The 20,667-nt window shown below is 42.3% G+C and overlaps 1 protein-coding gene across 1 annotated transcript in view; it reads left to right on the top strand.

Annotated features, from left to right (window-relative positions):
- Positions 1-3,971, top strand: part of LOC106570829 (3-hydroxy-3-methylglutaryl-coenzyme A reductase) — an 18,125-nt gene extending 14,154 nt beyond the window's left edge. The window contains exons 19-20 of the mRNA XM_014143377.2: positions 359-513; positions 1,089-3,971. Coding sequence (XP_013998852.1) covers positions 359-513; positions 1,089-1,146 — 213 coding nt within the window. The 3' untranslated portion in view covers positions 1,147-3,971. The remainder of the gene's footprint in view (positions 1-358; positions 514-1,088) is intronic.
- Positions 3,972-20,667: the final 16,696 nt, after the last annotated feature.

Below are 20,667 nucleotides of genomic sequence, written 5' to 3'. Positions count from 1 at the left end.
CTGTCCAATCAGTAAATAGTTGTGTCTGCTGCAGAAGATCACTGTCCAATCAGTAAATAGTTGTGTCTGCTACAGAAGATCACTGTCCAATCAGTAAATAGTTGTCTGCTACAGAAGATCACTGTCCAATCAGTAAATAGTTGTCTGCTGCAGAAGATCACTGTCCAATCAGTAAATAGTTGTGTCTGCTACAGAAGATCACTGTCCAATCAGTAAATAGTTGTCTGCTGCAGAAGATCACTGTCCAATCAGTAAATAGTTGTCTGCTACAGAAAATCACTGTCCAATCAGTGAGTGTGAGATGGTTGGCCTGCCCCCAATGTCTTCATGTGATTCCACTCCCACTGTGTTGCTGTAGATGCTGGGCGTGCAAGGTGCTAGTCAGGAGTGCCCTGGTGAGAACGCCAGGCAGCTGGCCAGAGTGGTGTGTGGCACGGTGTTGGCCGGTGAGCTGTCTCTCATGGCTGCCCTCGCCGCCGGGCACCTCGTCAAGAGTCACATGACCCACAACAGGTGAGGGTTAGGGATAGTGTGACGAGCGGAGGAATATTTGTGAAAAGTCTGTGGAGATGTAGCGATACAAATGGTTTTAATTCAAGTAGATAAACGCATGTCAGATCTCCACTCTACAGGGCCTTCAGAAAGTATTCAGACCCCTTGACTTTTTCCACATTTTGTTACGTTACAACCTTATTCTAAAACATATTCGATCTTTTTTCTCCCCTCATCAATCTGCACACAAATTTTTGCAAAAGTGTATATATATATATATCACATTTACTGAATTAACTGAAATATCACATTTACATAAGTATTCAGACCCTTTACTCAGTACTTTGTTGAAGCACCTTTAGCAGCTTGGCACACCTGTATTTGGAGAGTTTCTCCCATTCTTCTCTACAGATCCTCTCAACCTCATTATGGGGTATTGTGTGTAGATTCATTTAATACATTTTAGAAGAAGACAAAACAAAATAACGTAACAAAATACTTGAAAGTCTGAATACTTTCTGAATGCACTATAGCTTAAATTGATCAATACTTTCTGTCATGTTTATTATGTCATGTTTGTTCATTATTTTCTACAGGTCCAAGGTAAACCTGCAGGAAACAACCCCAGGCACCTGTACCAAGAAGGCATCTTGAGATGTTATGGATCATCATGGTTCTCTGGGTGTTGGGGTATAGAGAGGAGAGAGAGAGAGCCCTTCCCTGGGACCAACCCGACAGAACCGAGGACTTCTCTTCCCAGCACAATAGAAGGGCTAAGTCCCAAATGGCACCCTGTTCACATTTATAGAGCTCTAGTCAAGAGAAGGGCACTAAAAAGGAAATAGGATGCCATTTTGGACACAGCCAAGAACAAGGACCATCATGTCTGGACAGAAACACAGATACATATTGTATATTTAATACTATTTCATCATGTTTTTAAAAAACATACTATGGTCATTCAATGTGTTTTCCTCCTCTAACATCAGTGTACTTATCATCATGCCTCATTGTGCTGGAAAGTGGAAACACAACGTCTGAAATCAGACAGATTATCCCTCTCTGGAGTATTTTTGTATCGTGAATGAACTTTTTATTTTTTACTTTAAAGCAGTTGACTATGAAGACTTACTCATCACTGACATGTATATGTTAGCACCAGGCTGTTTTTTATTATGCTTGGGTTGAAGGTTCGATGCCGAAGCAGTTTACTGGGTAGCTAAGAGTTGAGTTTAGCCACAGCAGAACTGTGACTCAACGGTGTAGAGTTCTGTTAGCCTGGTCCCAGATCTGTTTGTGCTCTTGTCTAACTGTATTGTCATTGCCAAGCCAGACATGTTTAGCATGACAATTCCATACGGAGTTGGCAAGAGAGCAGAATCAGACTGGCACCCAGGCTACAGTTCTGTACCGTAACAGAACTCAAATTATAGATTGGCAAATGTCTTCAAAGAAACAACGACATTCAACGAAAGCTGGAGATTGTAAATGTGAAAAAAGTAGACCCAGACGTCTTGATTAATGTACTTGCAAATTGTTTTAATTGCCAAATACAGCCTTCGTAACCTAGAAAAAGAAATTCCCTAAAAACAAAGCTTTAGCCTATTTCTCTTATAAGAACTTGAGTCGTAAACGGTGTGTAATGTTAGGGAGAAAATGTAAAGAGACATTTAGCACTTGTTAAGGTTCGAGAGACACTGGTGTGTATGCAGATAAAGGTGCTATAATTAGCGATGACGTTGGCTTGAGTGGGTAGATAGGCCGTTGTTACTGTGGAAAAGAACAGTGTGAACAAGTGGCACTGACTGTACACACAAGACAACTAACCGGTTTGGCTTCAAATGTCTGCCACTCATAAAAATGGATGCCGCCTCCTGTGTAACGAGCGACAGTATGTGCACTATGTTCTGTTTCAAACCCATGTCTTTGGATGGTCAGAAACGGCTGTTTCAAACCCCATGTCTTTGGATGGTCAGAAACGGCTGTTTCTAACCCATGTCTCTGGATGGTCAGAAACGGCTGTTTAAAACCCCATGTCTTTGGATGGTCAGAAACGGCTGTTTAAAACCCCATGTCTTTGGATGGTCAGAAACGGCTGTTTCTAACCCATGTCTTTGGATGGTCAGAAACGGCTGTTTAAAACCCCATGTCTTTGGATGGTCAGAAACGGCTGTTTCAAACCCCATGTCTTTGGATGGTCAGAAACGGCTGTTTCTAACCCATGTCTTTGGATGGTCAGAAACGGCTGTTTCAAACCCCATGTCTTTGGATGGTCAGAAACGGCTGTTTCAAACCCCATGTCTTTGGATGGTCAGAAACGGCTGTTTCTAACCCATGTCTTTGGATGGTCAGAAACGGCTGTTTCAAACCCCATGTCTCTGGATGGTCAGAAACGGCTGTTTCAAACCCCATGTCTTTGGATGGTCAGAAACGGCTGTTTCAAACCCATGTCTTTGGATGGTCAGAAACGGCTGTTTCAAACCCCATGTCTTTGGATGGTCAGAAACGGCTGTTTCAAACCCCATGTCTTTGGATGGTCAGAAACGGCTGTTTCTAACCCATGTCTTTGGATGGTCAGAAACGGCTGTTTCAAACCCATGTCTCTGGATGGTCAGAAATGGCTGTTTAAAACCCCATGTCTTTGGATGGTCAGAAACGGCTGTTTCAAACCCATGTCTTTGGATGGTCAGAAACGGCTGTTTCAAACCCATGTCTTTGGATGGTCAGAAACGGCTGTTTCTAACCCATGTCTTTGGATGGTCAGAAACGGCTGTTTAAAACCCCATGTCTCTGGATGGTCAGAAACGGCTGTTTAAAACCCCATGTCTTTGGATGGTCAGAAACGGCTGTTTCAAACCCATGTCTCTGGATGGTCAGAAACGGCTGTTTAAAACCCCATGTCTTTGGATGGTCAGAAACGGCTGTTTCAAACCCCATGTCTTTGGATGGTCAGAAACGGCTGTTTAAAACCCCATGTCTCTGGATGGTCAGAAACGGCTGTTTCAAACCCATGTCTTTGGATGGTCAGAAACGGCTGTTTCAAACCCCATGTCTTTGGATGGTCAGAAACGGCTGTTTAAAACCCCATGTCTCTGGATGGTCAGAAACGGCTGTTTCAAACCCCATGTCTTTGGATGGTCAGAAACGGCTGTTTCAAACCCATGTCTCTGGATGGTCAGAAACGGCTGTTTCAAACCCCATGTCTTTGGATGGTCAGAAACGGCTGTTTAAAACCCCATGTCTTTGGATGGTCAGAAACGGCTGTTTCAAACCCCATGTCTTTGGATGGTCAGAAAAGGGAAACCATTCATGGTTGATTGTGTGAGTCACAGCCTGCTGGTTTGTCCACATTTCTAATGGCGAATGTGGAGATCTGATCTGAGTATTATACTTCTTTAGTCAATAATGCGGATGTATTTCGCATATATTTTGTAATAAAAAAAGGGAATTTACAATAAAAATGTACAATAGAAAACAAAGTTACAGTTTTTATTGACTTGTTGAACTGAAGATATGATCTTTAAATGTTGTGGTAACTACTGTATTTTAGGTTCAACTACGGTAACTAAATAACTACTGTAGTTTAGGTTTAACTAACTAAACTACTGTATTTAGGTTCAACTAACTAACTACTGTATTTTAGGTTCAACTAACTAAATAACTACTGTATTTTAGGTTGAACTAACTAAATAACTACTGTATTTTAGGTTGGACTAACTAAATAACTACTGTTTTTTAGGTTCAACTAACTAAATAACTACTGTATTTTAGGTTCAACTAACTAAATAACTACTGTATTTTAGGTTGAACTAACTAAATAACTACTGTTTTTTAGGTTTAACAAACTAAATAACCATTTTTTTTTAGGTTTAACGAACTAAATAACTACTGTATTTTAGGTTTAACGAACTAAATAGCTACTGTTTTTTTAGGTTTGACTAACTAAATAACTACTGTATTTTAGGTTTAACTATACCATGATTATTGTCTTTGAGACTCGAAGGTATCAAGGTTTCTCTTCACAGACATCACGATGTCCACCAATGGGACAAAGGGTGTTTTAGTGAACCATCAGCACTTAACTTTTCCAACCTCATGAGGATCCCCTGTTATTATCTAAGTCTATGGAAAAACCACTCAGTGTCCTAGTTGAATTCCACTTTAACAGGTTATTGCAGACTCAGTTCAACGTTGGGGGTCATAGCTGATAGCTCAATCAATATTTCAGCATGTGAATACTGTATGGGGACTTAATGACCAGGCTTGGTGACCACACACACACACACACACACACACACACACACACACACACACACACACACACACACACACACACACACACACACACACACACACACACACACACACACACACACACACACACACACACAGAGTGAAGCTACTGTCAGACACACAGGCAGAGCAGACCTGCTCTAGTAAAAGTGACTATTGAAACAGGATTAGAAAGCAGTTATTTTTCCCCCCCTTGACCCTAAACAGGGGCCGTCTGTATATATGGCTTTGAGGGCCGTTGGATTTCCACAGGGTTAAGGTTTCAGAATTCATCCTGAGTGATGTCACAATGGGAAGCCATCACCAGAGCGAGCGGCCAACCAATCAGCTCCAGGCTCATCACATCTCACCAGCACAGGGCATGCTTATTGGCTGATTCTTCAGTAGGATGGCCACGGAAGGTTTATGAATAATGCTGTACTCATTACCTGCTTCAGGGTTGTGTGTCCCAAATGACACCCTATTACCTATAGGGCTCTGATCAAAAGTAGTGCACTATATAGGGTGTCATTTGGGACAAGCCCATGGAGTCTGGCACTAAGCAACAGGACAGATCAGGGAGTGTCCCCGTAGGTCTGGAATAAGCACTGACTGCAGTCTCTATGTTCACAACTACAGTTCTTTACTTGACAGTATTTTGTGTAGATATATTTCATCATGACTCTCTAGTCTAGTATTTTATGTGTACTACATTTTTACATTGACTGTCTTGTGTATGTTTTTTTACTCTCACAAAACATATTCCTATGTATGTATTCCGATACCTACAAATGGCCAAATACATTTTGAACAGCAAATATGCATCACATGAAAATCTGCTGTGGCGCTCTGTGAAGCTCTTTGAGAAAAACACTCTATGAAGCTCTCTGTGAAGTTCTCTGTGAAGTTCTGTGAAATTTAAATAACATTTCAGCAGAGCGCAATATACACTGAGTGGACAAAACATTAAGAACACTTGGTCCTTCCATGGCATAGACTGACCAGGTGAATCCAGGTGAAAGCTATGATCCCTTAATGATGTACCTTGTTAACTTCACTTCAATCAGTGTAGATGAATGGGAGGAGACATGTTAAACAATTATTTTTAAGCCTTGCGACAATTGAGACGTATTGTGCATGTGTGCTATTCAAGAGGGTGCCTTTGAACAGGGTATGGTGGTAGGTGCCAGGCGCACCGGTTTGTGTCATGAACTGCAACGCTGCTGGGTTTTTCACCCACAACAGTTTCCTGTGTGTATCAAGAATGATCCAGTATAACAAGGAGACAACCCTTCCTGATGTCACATTACAGACAGTATAACCAGGATTCAACCCTTCCTGATGTCACTTTACAGACAGTATAACCAGGATTCAACCCTTCCTGATGTCACTTTACAGACAGTATAACCAGGATTCAAACCTTCCTGATGGCACTTTACAGACAGTATAACCAGGATTCAACTCTTCCTGATGTCACTTTACAGACAGTATAACCAGGATACAAGCCTTCCTGATGTCACTTTACAGACAGTATAACCAGGATACACACCCTTCCTGATGTCACTTTACAGACAGTATAACCAGCATTCAACCCTTCCTGATGTCACTTTACAGACAGTATAACCAGGATACAACCCTTCCTGATGTCACTTTACAGACAGTATAACCAGGATACAACCCTTCCTGATGTCACTTTACAGACAGTATAACCAGGATACACACCCTTCCTGATGTCACTTTACAGACAGTATAACCAGGAGACAACCCTTCCTGATGTCACTTTACAGACAGTATAACCAGGATACAACCCTTCCTGATGTCACTTTACAGACAGTATAACCAGGATACAACCCTTCCTGATGGCACTTTACAGACAGTATAACCAGGAGACAACCCTTCCTGATGTCACTTTACAGACAGTATAACCAGGAGACAACCCTTCCTGATGTCACTTTACAGACAGTATAACCAGGAGACAACCCTTCCTGATGTCACTTTACAGACAGTATAACCAGGATACAACCCTTCCTGATGGCACTTTACAGACAGTATAACCAGGATACAACCCTTCCTGATGTCACTTTACAGACAGTATAACCAGGAGACAACCCTTCCTGATGTCACTTTACAGACAGTATATCCAGGAGACAACCCTTCCTGATGTCACTTTACAGACAGTATAACAAGGATACAACCCTTCCTGATGTCACTTTACAGACAGTATAACCAGGAGACAACCTTTCCTGATGTCACTTTACAGACAGTATAACCAGGAGACAACCCTTCCTGATGTCACTTTACAGACAGTATAACCAGGAGACAACCCTTCCTGATGTCACTTTACAGACAGTATAACCAGGATACCACCCTTCCTGATGTCACTTTACAGACAGTATAACCAGGATACAACCCTTCCTGATGGCACTTTACAGACAGTATAACCAGGATACAACCCTTCCTGATGTCACTTTACAGACAGTATAACCAGGATACAACCCTTCCTGATGGCACTTTACAGACAGTATAACAACCCTTTTCAATGCACACAATCCATTAGAGATAGAGAATTCAAAAAATATTATTATTTCATTAACACACCTGACAATAATCTTGGTCTTCATTCTGGACCATAATTTACTGATTCAGGTGTGTTACTGCAGGGCTGGAATAAAACCCTGCACACCCATATCCTCTTCACAGTTCACACTACTGAGCAAAGCTGAGCTGTACTGAGCTGTACTGTCTACACACACACCCTAGCTAAATGTTACAAGTAGCTCTCCAGGACCAGTTTGAGAAACCTTCTCCATATACCCACTGTGTACTCTTTGACTATTTATGTGTGAATTCCGCCCTCTGGTGGTGAATCAGTTACATTGCATAAATCTGACCACACCGCTTCAATGACTGTCACTTCTCCTCGGCACTGGAGGCAGCGTGGCGGTGACACAAACAGACACGAGCATTTGGGCGAGTGCACACTGATTGTCCGAATCGCACGCGTCTTCCTCGCACAACCAAAACAAACATGGATAGAGCCATTCATAGAAACTAGAATACATATTTATAAATTATTCCTATGAGCCAGTGGCACATAACACAAGTTTGATCTACCAAGTGTGGACGTCTGTATGTGTTAAATAAAGTTTAAATCCAAAAATAAATAAATGTGGTTTGCTAGCAGAAAGTTATCCACAAAAATGTCAGTACTGTAAGTACTGTTATTGTGAAGTGGAAATGTCAAGGAGCAACAATGGCTCAGCTGCAAAGTGGTAGGCCACACAAGTTTACAGAACGGGACTGCATGGTACTGAAGTGTGTAGCGAGTAAAAATCGTCTGTCCTCGGTTGCAACACTCACTACCGAGTTCCAAACGGCCTCTGGAAGCAACGTCAGCACAAGAACTGTTCGACAGGAGCTTCATGAAATGGGTTTCCATGGCCAAGCAGATACACACAAGCCTAAGATCACCATGCGCAATGCCAAGCGTCGGCTGGAGTGGTGTAAAGCTCACTGCCATTGGACACTGGAGGAGTGGAAACGTAGTGATGAATCACGCTTCACCATCTGGCAGTCCAATGGATGAATCTGGGTTTGGCGGATACCAGGAGAACTCTACCTGCCCCAATGCATAGTGCCAACTGTAAAGTTTGGTGAAGGAGGAATAATGGTCTGGGGCTGTTTTTCATGGTTCAGGCAAGGCCCCTTAGTTCCTGTGAAGGGAAATGTTAACACTACAGCATACAATGACATTCTAGACGATTCTGAGCTTCCAACTTTGTGGCAACAGTTTGTGGAAGACCCTTTCCTGTTTCAGCATGACAATGCCCCCGTGCACAAAGCGAGGTCCATACAGAAATGGTTTGTCGAGGTCGACTGGCCTGCACAGAGCCCTGACCTCAACTCCCTCGAACACCTTTGGGATGAATTGGAACGCCGACTGTGAGCCAGACCTAATCGCCCAACATCAGTGCCCGACCTCACTAATGCTCTTGTGGCTGAATGGAAGCAAGTCCCCACAGCAATGTTCCAACATCTAGTGGAAAGCCTTCCCAGAAGAGTGGAGGCTGTTATAGCAGCAAAGGGGGGACCAACTCCAAACTAATGCCGATGATTTTGGAATGAGATGTTCGATGAACAGGTGTCCACATACTTTTGGTCATGTAATGTACTTCAATATGCAGGACTGCCTGGAGGTGGTCAAAAGCCTGGAGAGGGACAACATCCGCCTAGCTGTGAAAAGTGTCCTCAAACCCATTGGGCCGACCAACCAGTGCTCCCGCACATTGGCTAACTGGGCATCTGCATTGTGTCCCACCCACCACCCGCCAACCCCTCTTTCACGCTACTGCTACTCTCTGTTCATCATATATGCATAGTCACTTTAACCATGTCTACATGTACATACTACCTCAATCAGCCTGACTAACCGGTGTCTGTATGTAGCCTCGCTACTTCCATAGCCTCGCTACTGTATATAGCCTGTCTTTTTACTGTTGTTTTCTTTACCTACCTATTGTTCACCTAATACCTTTTTTGCACTATTGGTTAGTAAGTAAGAATTTCACTGTAAGGTCTACACCTGTTGTATTCAGCGCACGTGACAAATAAACTTTGATTTGATTTAGAAGACCTTCTCCTGGCTGTGTGAGGAGCTGGCTTCAAGGGGCCCGACGCTGACAAGACGGTCATGCACTGCTCAGACATCAAGGACTGTGGCCAGCTGAGCTGGTATGTGTTCTTGGCAGCCCTGGGAAAGAAGTCAGTCTGCACTGCAGGAGCTGAAAATGTCTCTGGGAACTGACTGTTCGACATGTTCCATTCGCGTACCCCTGAGAACATCCAACAGAGCATCATCAGCTACCTCAACGACCCCTCGTCCGTCCTCCGGGTCGTCATAGCAACAGCAGTGCTGGGGCAGGGGGTGGACTTCGCGGGGGTGCGTCACGTGGTGAACTATGGCCCGCTGTGGGAGATGGAGACCTACACGGAGGCCTGTGGCAGAGCATGGAGGGACGGCTCCCCGTCTCACTCCCTCATCCTCTATCTTGGCATACAGATGCTCAGCCTTTTGGCCAAGACGAGGCACAGTGGTGGGAAAAGTATTCAAAAGATACCATAATAGAAAATGACTCAAGTAAAAGTGAAAGTCCCCCAGTAAAATACTACTTGAGTAAAAGTCTAAAAGTATTTGGTTTTAAATACATTTAAGTATCAAAAGTACATGTAATTGCTAAAATACACTTAAGTATATCAAAATATCTTATATTCAGCAAACCAGACGACACAATTTTCTTGATTTTTTTTACATTTATGGGTAGCCAGGGGCACACTCAACACACATAATTTACAAACAAAGCATTTGTGTTTAGTGAGTCCATCAGATCAGAGACAATAGGAACGACCAGGGATGTTCTCTCGATAAGTGTGTGTGAATTGGACAATTTTCTGTCCTGCTAAGCATTCAAAATGTAACGAGTACTTTTAGGTGTCAGGGAAATCTATTAAAAGTACATTCTTTTCTTTAGGAATGTAGTGAAGTAAAAGTAAAAGTTGGCAAAAATATAAATAGTAAAGTAAAGTACATATACCCCCCAAAATTATTTTAGTAGTACTTTAAAGTATTTTTACTTAAGTACTTCACACCACTGACGAGGCAGTACGTCTCTGATAGCACCACCTGCAGGAGGGGGAAGGTACAGCAAACAGAGCCGGTTTCACGTAAACTCAACTGCTGTGACAACTGTGCTGCGTGCTGCGGCTGCGACGAGGCATGCAGGAGAAGAGGTCGCTCCAAGACAAAGTCCGATCAGTGAAGCGAGACCTCGTAGGGTAAGAATTGAATACCCCTGGGCTAAGGTATAAACATTAAAATATGGGAAGTCTTGGATTGATCTAACTACATGGAGATAGTATCAATAAGCAGTTCATATAGAACGTCACAGTGAATGGGTGATGTACTGGATAGGACAACTAGCTTGGTCTGCCATACATTTAAATAATTGTAATATAGGCTTTGTTTTTATTATGTATGATGATTCACAGTCTCACAATTGATAGACTGTTGTCTCCTGCTCCCAGCGATGTCTGTAAAGACTGACAGGTTAATGCAGCTAGGTGTCAGCTAGAGATGACGTGCAGGAGGATAGCGATGTGCAGGAGCTCGCAGGGACTTGTAGTTTTGCATGGTGTCTACTTTGATGCTAATTAGCATTTTAAAATCTGAGTGTAAATAGAGCTGAATATATTGATAAAAGTCACTTGACCTAAAGAGATGTACACAGTTATCAAAATGTCACACCAGGGTGAGCCTACACGAAACACAGCCCTTATTTTAATTTTACCTCAACTAGCCTGTACCCCTGCACACTGACTCGGGACCGGTGACCCCTGTATATAGCCTCGTTATTGTTATTCTTATTGTGTTACTTTTTATTATTACTTTTTATTTTAGCCTACTTGGTAAATATTTTCTTCTTCTTGAGCTGCGCTGTTGGTTAATTAAGGCCTTGTAAGTAAAGCATTTCACGGTAAAGTCTACACTTGTATTCTGCGCATGTGACAAATAAAGTTTGATTTGATTTGATTGGAAGTGTTTCTAAAATGGAATGGTGGAAAAACGATTGGAACCATTTCCCTTGACTGCTAAGTTTTATGGGTATTGTGATTCAAACTGTCAATAGTGATGGGCATTCCGGTTCTTTTCAGTGAGCCCTCTTGTTCGGCTCAGCTCACCAAAAAGAGACGGCTCTTTAAAAAAAATATATGTTTTGTATTTTTTCAAGTCAAATAGTTAGCGATAGTTTGACTATGATTGGTGTTAAAACAATTCTAATTCAATTATTAAATTAAATCATACTCTACCTTAACCACAATGTATTTAAAAATGCATTGGTTTGTTTTGAAAAAGACTGCTATTAAACATTTGCATTTAAAGTATAACTTTTTAATGTATATAAACAAAGTGCATATAAATCTGACCATTCAAAACGAATACAATTTGAACAGCATAATAGAATATTGCACCATATCAAAGAAAAATAAATAACAATGTGCAAAACTGCAGCGTCCCACTTAAAACATTAAACTGGTCCCTCTTTTCTCTCTCTTCTTTATTGCCATTGTCTTTATTGTTAAAACCAGCAGCACACAGAAATGCTGACCATATTTTGCTTTTATGAGAGATTTGCATTCAGAAACACAAGCTGCCTCACTTTCAAGGGGCTGATGTGGTTTCTTCCCTCAGTAATTATTTGTCCTGTTTTCGAGAAGACCCTCTCAGAGGGAATGGATGTGGCCACTACGCAGAGTCTCCCTGTCATGACTTTTAGTAAGCCGTGGGTAGACAGAGGCCTTGTTCTTCCACCAGCTCAGAGGATCTGCAGATCTTTTGAAGGAGGTGCTCCTCCAAATAGGATCAGACCTCCATTATGGAATCTGCTGAGGGATTCCTTCTTGCTGCATCCCCAGTTGCGCTCTCGTCAAACAGCATCCAAACAGCAGACGTTTGTGGCACTACTGCTGGTGCTCCATCTGATCCCTCTTCTTCCTGTTGCCCTGGTGACTGAGCCAGCTGACTGCTGGGGCTGTCCCTCCCTCTTCTTCCTGTTGCCCTGGTGACTGAGCCAGCTGACTGCTGGGGCTGTCCCTCCATCTGATCCCTCTTCTTCCTGTTGCCCTGGTGCCTGAGCCAGCTGACTGCTGGGGCTGTCCCTCCCTCTTCTTCCTGTTGCCCTGGTGCCTGAGCCAGCTGACTGCTGGGGCTGTCCCTCCCTCTTCTTCCTGTTGCCCTGGTGCCTGAGCCAGCTGACTGCTGGGGCTGTCCCTCCCTCCCTTTCTTCCTGTTGCCCTGGTGCCTGAGCCAGCTGACTGCTGGGGCTGTCCCTCCCTTTCTTCCTGTTGCCCTGGTGCCTGAGCCAGCTGACTGCTGGGGCTGTCCCTCCCTCTTCTTCCTGTTGCCCTGGTGCCTGAGCCAGCTGACTGCTGGGGCTGTCCCTCCCTCTTCTTCCTGTTGCCCTGGTGCCTGAGCCAGCTGACTGCTGGGGCTGTCCCTCCCTCTTCTTCCTGTTGCCCTGGTGCCTGAGCCAGCTGACTGCTGGGGCTGTCCCTTCCTGCTGCTGAGGTTATTCTTTGAAGAGCCTCATCAATCGCTCTGGCATCACTGAAGGCTAACTTCTTAAACCTGGGGTCAAGGGCAGCGGTTTCTGACAGCATGTGATTATATTCCATTCTGTGGAACTTTCTGTCCATTGATGAACATAGGGTGTCCATCAACTCTGTCACATGTCCTGTGGTTACATTTGCTTCTCTCTGGCGGCTGGATGTGATTCGCTGCAGACCCTTACACAGGAGTATCATTTTTGAGGCTGTCACATAGCTGAAAAGAGAGAACAGTAACTTATTAGTTCAGGTTCATGTTTTGTCTACTGATACTACATTCTCATCTACTGCTCATATACATATATAATACTGGATTAAATAATGATGTAGTAATAACTGCTTACTGTACCTCTCTCCACTGATCTCCACAGTGACCTGCTCAAAGGGTTCCAGGACTCTTTTAAAATGTTCATGGCTTTGGTTATGTTAAGCTGCATTGTCGCTAACACAACAGACCACTTTTCCATCTACTTCCATCACTCTCAACAGTTCCTCTGCCAAGTTCTCTGAGGTGTGTCTGTCGCTGAACTCAAAGCAGTCCAGAAGACAGCTAGACATCGAAAAATCTTCAATGAAGTGACATGTAACCGACATGTAAGAAGTGGTTACCCTTGATGTCCAGCAGTCAGTGGTAAGGCAAACTGCAGTAGCTTTTTGGACTCTTTCCCACACTGAAGCCTGTGTGCTCTCGTACAGTTGTGGAATAAGTGATTTTGAAAGGGTTTTCCTGCCTGGAATTGTGTACATTGGATTTAGACTATTGCTATAATTTCTAAAACCTCTGTCCTCCACGATCGGAAATGGCTGGAAATCGGTGGCAATCATTTTAGCCAATGCAATATCAATTTGGCCTTGTTTTGCTACAGACATAGACTTTGGCATAAACTGGTCCATAGAAGACTGCGTTGCTGTGGGTCGTGGAGTAGGCCTACTTGACTGAGTGGGTACATCTCCACCACTATCACTAGCAGGTCTACTGGACTGAGTGGATACATCTCCATGTGTGGAGGTACTGGCTCCACCACTATCACTAGCAGGCCTACTGGACTGAGTGGATACATCTCCATGTGTGGAGGTACTGGCTCCACCACTATCACTAGCAGGTCTACTGGACTGAGTGGATAGATCTCCACGTGTGGAGGTACTGGCTCCACCACTATCACTAGCAGGTCTACTGGACTGAGTGGATACATCTCCATGTGTGGAGATACTGGCTCCACCACTATCACTAGCAGGCCTACTGGACTGAGTGGATACATCTCCATGTGTGGAGGTGCTGGCTCCACCACTATCACTAGCAGGCCCGCTAGTTTCTTGAAGCTCAGCTACAGCTAGCTTCACAGTTCTGTGCACGGTTCACATATGCCGGTGTAGGTTGTGCATAAAACCGGCTTTATATGAGATTTTGTTTTGGCAAATTCTACACTGTGCTCTAACATTGTCTACATTATTAAAATGAATCCAAATGCTACTGTGATTCCGACTCATTTTCCAGCTGTTGTTTTCACAGCTGTCCTTCCTCTTTCTCCTTGACACTGCGTGTCTGATTGACAGGAACAACAGGTGAGGCTGTTAGTCTGAGCAGACAGTCAGAACGAATGTGTGTGCGCTCTGAGCATTTAGGCCTACTGTATATTATTTGACTTATTTATTCGTTCTTTGAATTTGTTAATTCTATTCATTTAAATTTTTTGATTATTCATATCTTAGTTTTTAAAATATTTTTATAAATAGATTCGGCTCTTCTGATATGCGAGCCGGATCCCAACGTTCACCTACAAGAGCCAGCTCTTACAGCCGACTTGTTCACGAACGACCCATCACTACTGACGTATTCTATGCTCTAACCACTAGGCTACCTGCCGCCCCAAACAAACAACGAGAGGTCTCAACCCCCGAGTGATTTTATTTTTTCGAACCAATCGCACAATTTCTGCATTTAAAACGGCCTCCGGTCCAGACCAGTGTGTCACAGCTTTCCCTTCGCTGTGAGCCACATCAGCCAGGCTGCTCTTCTACTCTTGACTGAACTATGTGTAATAGGATTTGATCTCCAGGAGAACACTATGGAGACAGAAATAGCCAAATACCTGGTTATGGCTGTGACATAGAGAGTTCACTACTTCCTCGTCGATAAACTACTAGACTAACGTTCTGAACACATTAAAGAAAATAATCTGACTTTGTGCAGCTGAGTATGGAGCCACTGAACTAGCTGATTCTAAAGTCCTCTGGTTCCTCCAGAACTATAGTGATATTGAGGCAAAGAGAAGCGTAAGAGATAACAGTGAGATAGTTGATGTCTAGAATTCCCTCCCTAATCCCAGGACACGATCATCAGAGGCAGAAATATCACCCCCCCACCCCCCCACCCCCCAAAAAGTGATAACCTCCCCCGTTATTGGAAATGGTGATCTTTGTGCCTCTGTAACTTTCTCAATCATCATTATTTACGATGAATACATGATTATCCGTAATCATGGTAGCATCCAGACCACATTAATACACTTAAGTGAATTTGTCCAAATACTCATGACACCTTCAAATGGGGAGACTAGATACATAAAGATATTCCATTTATAAAAAGGTAAAACACATATATGTATGAATATACCCTCAAATAAAAGGTTACATTCTGTTCTGTCGCCTCATATGAAACATTTGATCAATTCCAAAATGCTAGAGTATAGAGCCAAATTAAAAGTTTTAGCTTCATTCATAAATATTTAAAGGAAGTGTTATTTGTACTTGGTTGTGACGATCGTCAAAATGAGTAGACCAAGGTGCAGCGTGGTACGTGTTCATATTTCTATTTTTATTAAACAACAAACAAAGAAAAAACAACGAACGTCACGTTCTGCAGGCTTACTGAGCTGTACAAAAACAAGATCCCACACTGAAGGAGGGAAAAAGGGCTGCCTAAGTATGATTCCCAATCAGAGACAACGACAGACAGCTGCCTCTGATTGGAAACCATACTAGGCCAATCAAAGAAAAAGACAACATAGAAATATGACACATAGAATGCCCACCCCATGTCACACCCTGACCTAACCAAACAGAGAAAAAGGTCTCTCTCAGGTCAGGGCGTGACATTGGTGGGCATGGTCCCTGACAAATAAAATACAAATTAAGTACATATTAATGTTTTAATTGTATCTGTACCTAATAAATGCATGGAAAACGATTTGACAAATACAACTACTAGAGAAATACAGACACACCTTTGCTTTGGTAGACTCCAGTACTGTATGTCCAAATACCTTTTTAGTTAGTATACTGTATATTCATACATATTAATGAAAAGCACATTAACATTTGAAGTACAGGAAGTAATACTGGACATCAAATTAAACCCCCAGGCATAGAGTAATCCCCAGGCGAGGGAGAGAGAGAGAGAGACAGAGAGAGAGAGAGAGCAAGAGAGACAGAGAGAGCAAGAGAGACAGAGAGAGCAAGAGAGAGAGAGAGAGCAAGAGAGACACAGAGAGAGAGACAGAGAGAGCAAGAGAGAGAGCAAGAGAGACACACAGAGAGAGAGCAAGAGAGAGACAGAGAGAGAGAGAGCAAGAGGGACACAGAGAGAGAGAGAGCAAGAGGGACACAGAGAGAGAGAGAGAGAGAGAGAGAGAGCAAGAGACAGAGAGAGCAAGAGAGAGCAAGAGAGAAAGAGAGACACAGAGAGAGAGAGAGAGAGAGAGAGCAAGAGGGACACAGAGAGAGAGAGAGAGAGAGAGCAAGAGACAGAGAGAGAGAGCAAGAGAGAGCAAGAGAGAGAGAGAGAGAGATATGAGTGGTGTGATTAGAGTAGCAGTGATAATGATCGGAACATTCGTTCACCTTGATTCAGTCATGTACATTGTTCCCCAATAGATTGATACCTTAGACTTAGTCTCTTTAGCTAACATTCCACGCCAAAGGCAACGACAAGGAGTGTCAAGGAGTCAAATGTTAGCTAAAGAAACTGGTATTTAGGATAGCTGAAATTTCTGTCTCAGTACTGTAGATGTGTACTGACTTTACATTCATTAAACCGTTAAAAAGAAATGAAGTTTCCACTTTTAACTAAAGAAATGAAAGACATATGTTCACATAAATATAAATATTTACATGTTTTGGAGTGGAGGTACTATTCCCCATATTCAGCACTAAAATACATAAGGTAATAAACTATAATCCATTGAACAGTGAGCACAAACCAACGTCAATTAAGGCTATAATAGCTAGTTACATTCCATGATTTTCACTGTAAGTGCATAATACTTTATCAAGATGCTGGCAGAAGACAACTTCAATCAATATATAGTACAGTTTACAGACAGATGACATATACCAGTGTTTCAAGTGTTTAAACTGTCCATAAGGTTGATTGGTTTTGTTGCAGCACGTTTTTCAACCACACTGACATATTAAAGGCAAGCATCCAGCAGGACATGTCTCTTGTTTTTACATACAGTATATACTGGGAATGAAGGATCTAGGGTTTCAAAATCCCAATAACTTCCCCAAAATGTCCAGATTTTCCAGAAATCTAGTTGGCAGATTCCCGGAATCAGGAATAAGCACAAAATCCGGAATCCTCCAACTAGGATTTCTGGAAAACATGGACATTTTGTGTGATTTTGGAACTACAGGCACTTTTGTCATTTCTTATGAAAATTTAAAAAGTTGTTTCTTGAATACTTTTCTCATTTTGTCAGGAATCATTGGATGTGACTATTTTATTCAACAATACATGGATTTGACTGTTTTTCCAGAACCTTCTGCAGATGTCACATCATAAAACATTACATTTTACTTTAAAACTGAATGACAATGGTTTTATTTTATCTGTCTATATGATTTGGTGCTACCACAATCAGAAATATATATTTGAATTCCTTAATCCATAAATATGGGCCTTTTGCTGGCTGAACTTCTATACCTGCACGGAGGCTACCATCGACAACGTAATTTCTTGTTGAAATTGTTATACATTTATCATTTTTACAATAGTTATATTGAGAACAAGTGCTTTACACTTGACATAGACAGAAGTGTGCTATTTCATGTGTAAATATATTTTTTCTTTAGAGTGCTGTGTGTCCACCCGGCACAGCCAGAAGACGACTGGCCACCCCTCAGAGCCTGGTTCCTCTCTAGGTTTCTTCCTTGGTTCCGGCCTTTCTAGGGAGTTTTTCCTAGATACCGGGCTTCTACACCTGCATTGCTTGCTGTTTGGGGTTTTAGGCTGGGTTTCTGTATAGCACTTTGGGACATCTGCTAATGTAAAAAGTGATTTATAAATACATTTTATTGATTAAATTGTGGCTGTGTGGCAGTAATGATGGGGTAATGGTGTAATGCATTAGGATAGTTGTTAAAAATAAGTGGGAGGAAATGGATATCTAAAAACGTAATTGATTGCTATAAAGACAGCATAATATCATGTAGTAAGCAGTATTGAGCAGAGGTATACATTTTATACAGAAGTTATACAAAAAGTCACTACTTTGCAATGGTAATAACCCGGAAATTGTCAATACCGACACATTTTGTACTGCTAATGACAATTTGCTAATTTTTGGGATTGAACTGCCAGGCCATAAGATTTCTTACTTGACTTAAAACCTTTTTCTTTTAGGGGAGCATAGGTAATTCACAGACTTTGTCCATGCCGTTCGGAGTTAGGTGGTTTTCTCCACTTCCTTCAAGGATGATCCTGCTTCTTGTAGTTCTGCCTCCACAGACCTTTCCCAGCTGTTCCTGGGTCTTCCCGGTTTTCTTTCCCCCTGTGGGTTGCAGGTTAGAGCCTGTCTGGTCGTGTTGATGGGGAGGTTTCCTCAAGGTGTGCCCAAATCCAGCCCCATTTCCTGCATTTTATTTGGATTTCATTTAGTTATTGTTGTGCGACTTCCCAGAGTTCTTTGTTTCTTATGGTGTTTGACAAGTATATTCCCAGGATGTGTCTTTGTTTGAAATCTATTGCTTGTTACTTTTGTGGTTCTCCACGTTTCTTCACCGTAAAACTGATTTGACGTTGGAGTTGAAGATGCGTATTTTATTTCTTGTTGAAATTATCTTGGAGGTCCATATTTGCCTTGACATTAAAAAATATGTTCTTGCCTTCCCTATTCTTGTTTGTCTGTCTGTCGCTTCCTCCGTCTTTCCCGATTACACTTCCCAGATCAGTGAATATGTTACTTCTTCCAGTATATATCCTGTCCAGGTTTATGGTGTCGTCTGTTGTTTGGTTGATGCTCATTGCTTTGGGGTTTGATGGGCTCATGTTAAGTCCCAGGGTCGTTGCTAAAGTAGCCAGTTTTGTGGTTTTTTCTGCATCTTTTGCATAAAATATTTTCCAATTATCACATTTTCTCTTGTTGAAATACATAGCAGAAGATCAAAAGTCAGGGTGTGGGACAACTGCCTTCTCAATGAATAAGAAAAAGGCATCTACAACTGACCCATCTCAATGTATTGTTGGAAATAAAACCTATAGTGATCCTGGTGTTATTTCATGTGAATTTAATCACTTTTTTGTGAATGTGGGTTCCTCTCTGTCAAAGAAAATTTAGAAAACTGACTGGAAATCCATTGGATTACATTAAGGGACATTTCCCTTCTCTGCTTCAGTTTGATCCTCCTGATGTAATGATGATGTAACGGAGGTGAAGATGTAATGGAGGTGATGATGTAATGGAGGTGATGATGTAATGGAGGTGATGATGTGATGGAGGTGACGATGTAATGGAGGTGACGATGTGATGGAGGTGACGGTGTAATGGAGGTGACGACGTGATGGAGGTGACGATGTGATGGAGGTGACGATGTAATGGAGGTGATGATGTAATGGTGGTCATCGGTAATTTAAAGATATCAGCATCAATTTGTTTATGCAAACGGCTGTACATCCACCAGGGCCAAGAGATCCTGTGGCGTCCCACAGGGTTATATAATTAGACCTTTGTTATTCCTAATCTATATCAATGACCTTGCTGCTAGTTCTTCTACCATACTTCTTCCCCTTCTCTTTGCTGAGGATACCAATTAGATTTTTTATCACACAATCATTTTCATTCACTAATTAACTAAGCTACTTCAGGCATGGTCATATGTTCTGAATGGTCCAAGATAAACAAATTATCTTTAAATGTAAAAAAAAATCTAACTTTATTGTATTCACCAGTAAGAATAAGAAATATTGTCTGGGCCAGTACTGTACACATGCCTCCTACCTACACAAATTAATCCTGAAATCCATCTACATAACACAAGACACTGCAATAACCTTCACCCTCCCCACTGCCGCACCTCACATAGAGAATTGACTATCAGATACAGAGGTACCATACTCTGGAATTCTGATCTTCACATTGCCAAAACCTCATCATCCCTCAGTAACTTCAAGTGAAGACTGGGGGTCAGCCTGATGATCCAAACTACTCAGTAATCTCCTCCATGAAGACTGACGGTCAGCCTGATGATCCAAACTACTCAGTAATCTCCTCCATGAAGACTGGGGGTCAGCCTGATGATCCAAACTACTCAGTAATCTCCTCCATGAAGACTGGGGGTCAGCCTGATGAACCAAACTACTCAGTAATCTCCTCCATGAAGACTGGGGGTCAGCCTGATGATCCAAACTACTCAGTAATCTCCTCCATGAAGACTGGTGGTCAGCCTGATGAACCAAACTACTCAGTAATCTCCTCCATGAAGACTGGAGGTCAGCCTGATGAACCAAACTACTCAGTAATCTCC

This window comes from Salmo salar, chromosome ssa15, assembly GCF_905237065.1.
Source record: "Salmo salar chromosome ssa15, Ssal_v3.1, whole genome shotgun sequence".
Classification (NCBI taxonomy): Eukaryota; Metazoa; Chordata; class Actinopteri; order Salmoniformes; family Salmonidae; genus Salmo; species Salmo salar.
The sequence above is the reverse complement of the archived record's forward strand: the minus strand, read 5'-3'. Positions and strand labels throughout refer to the sequence as shown.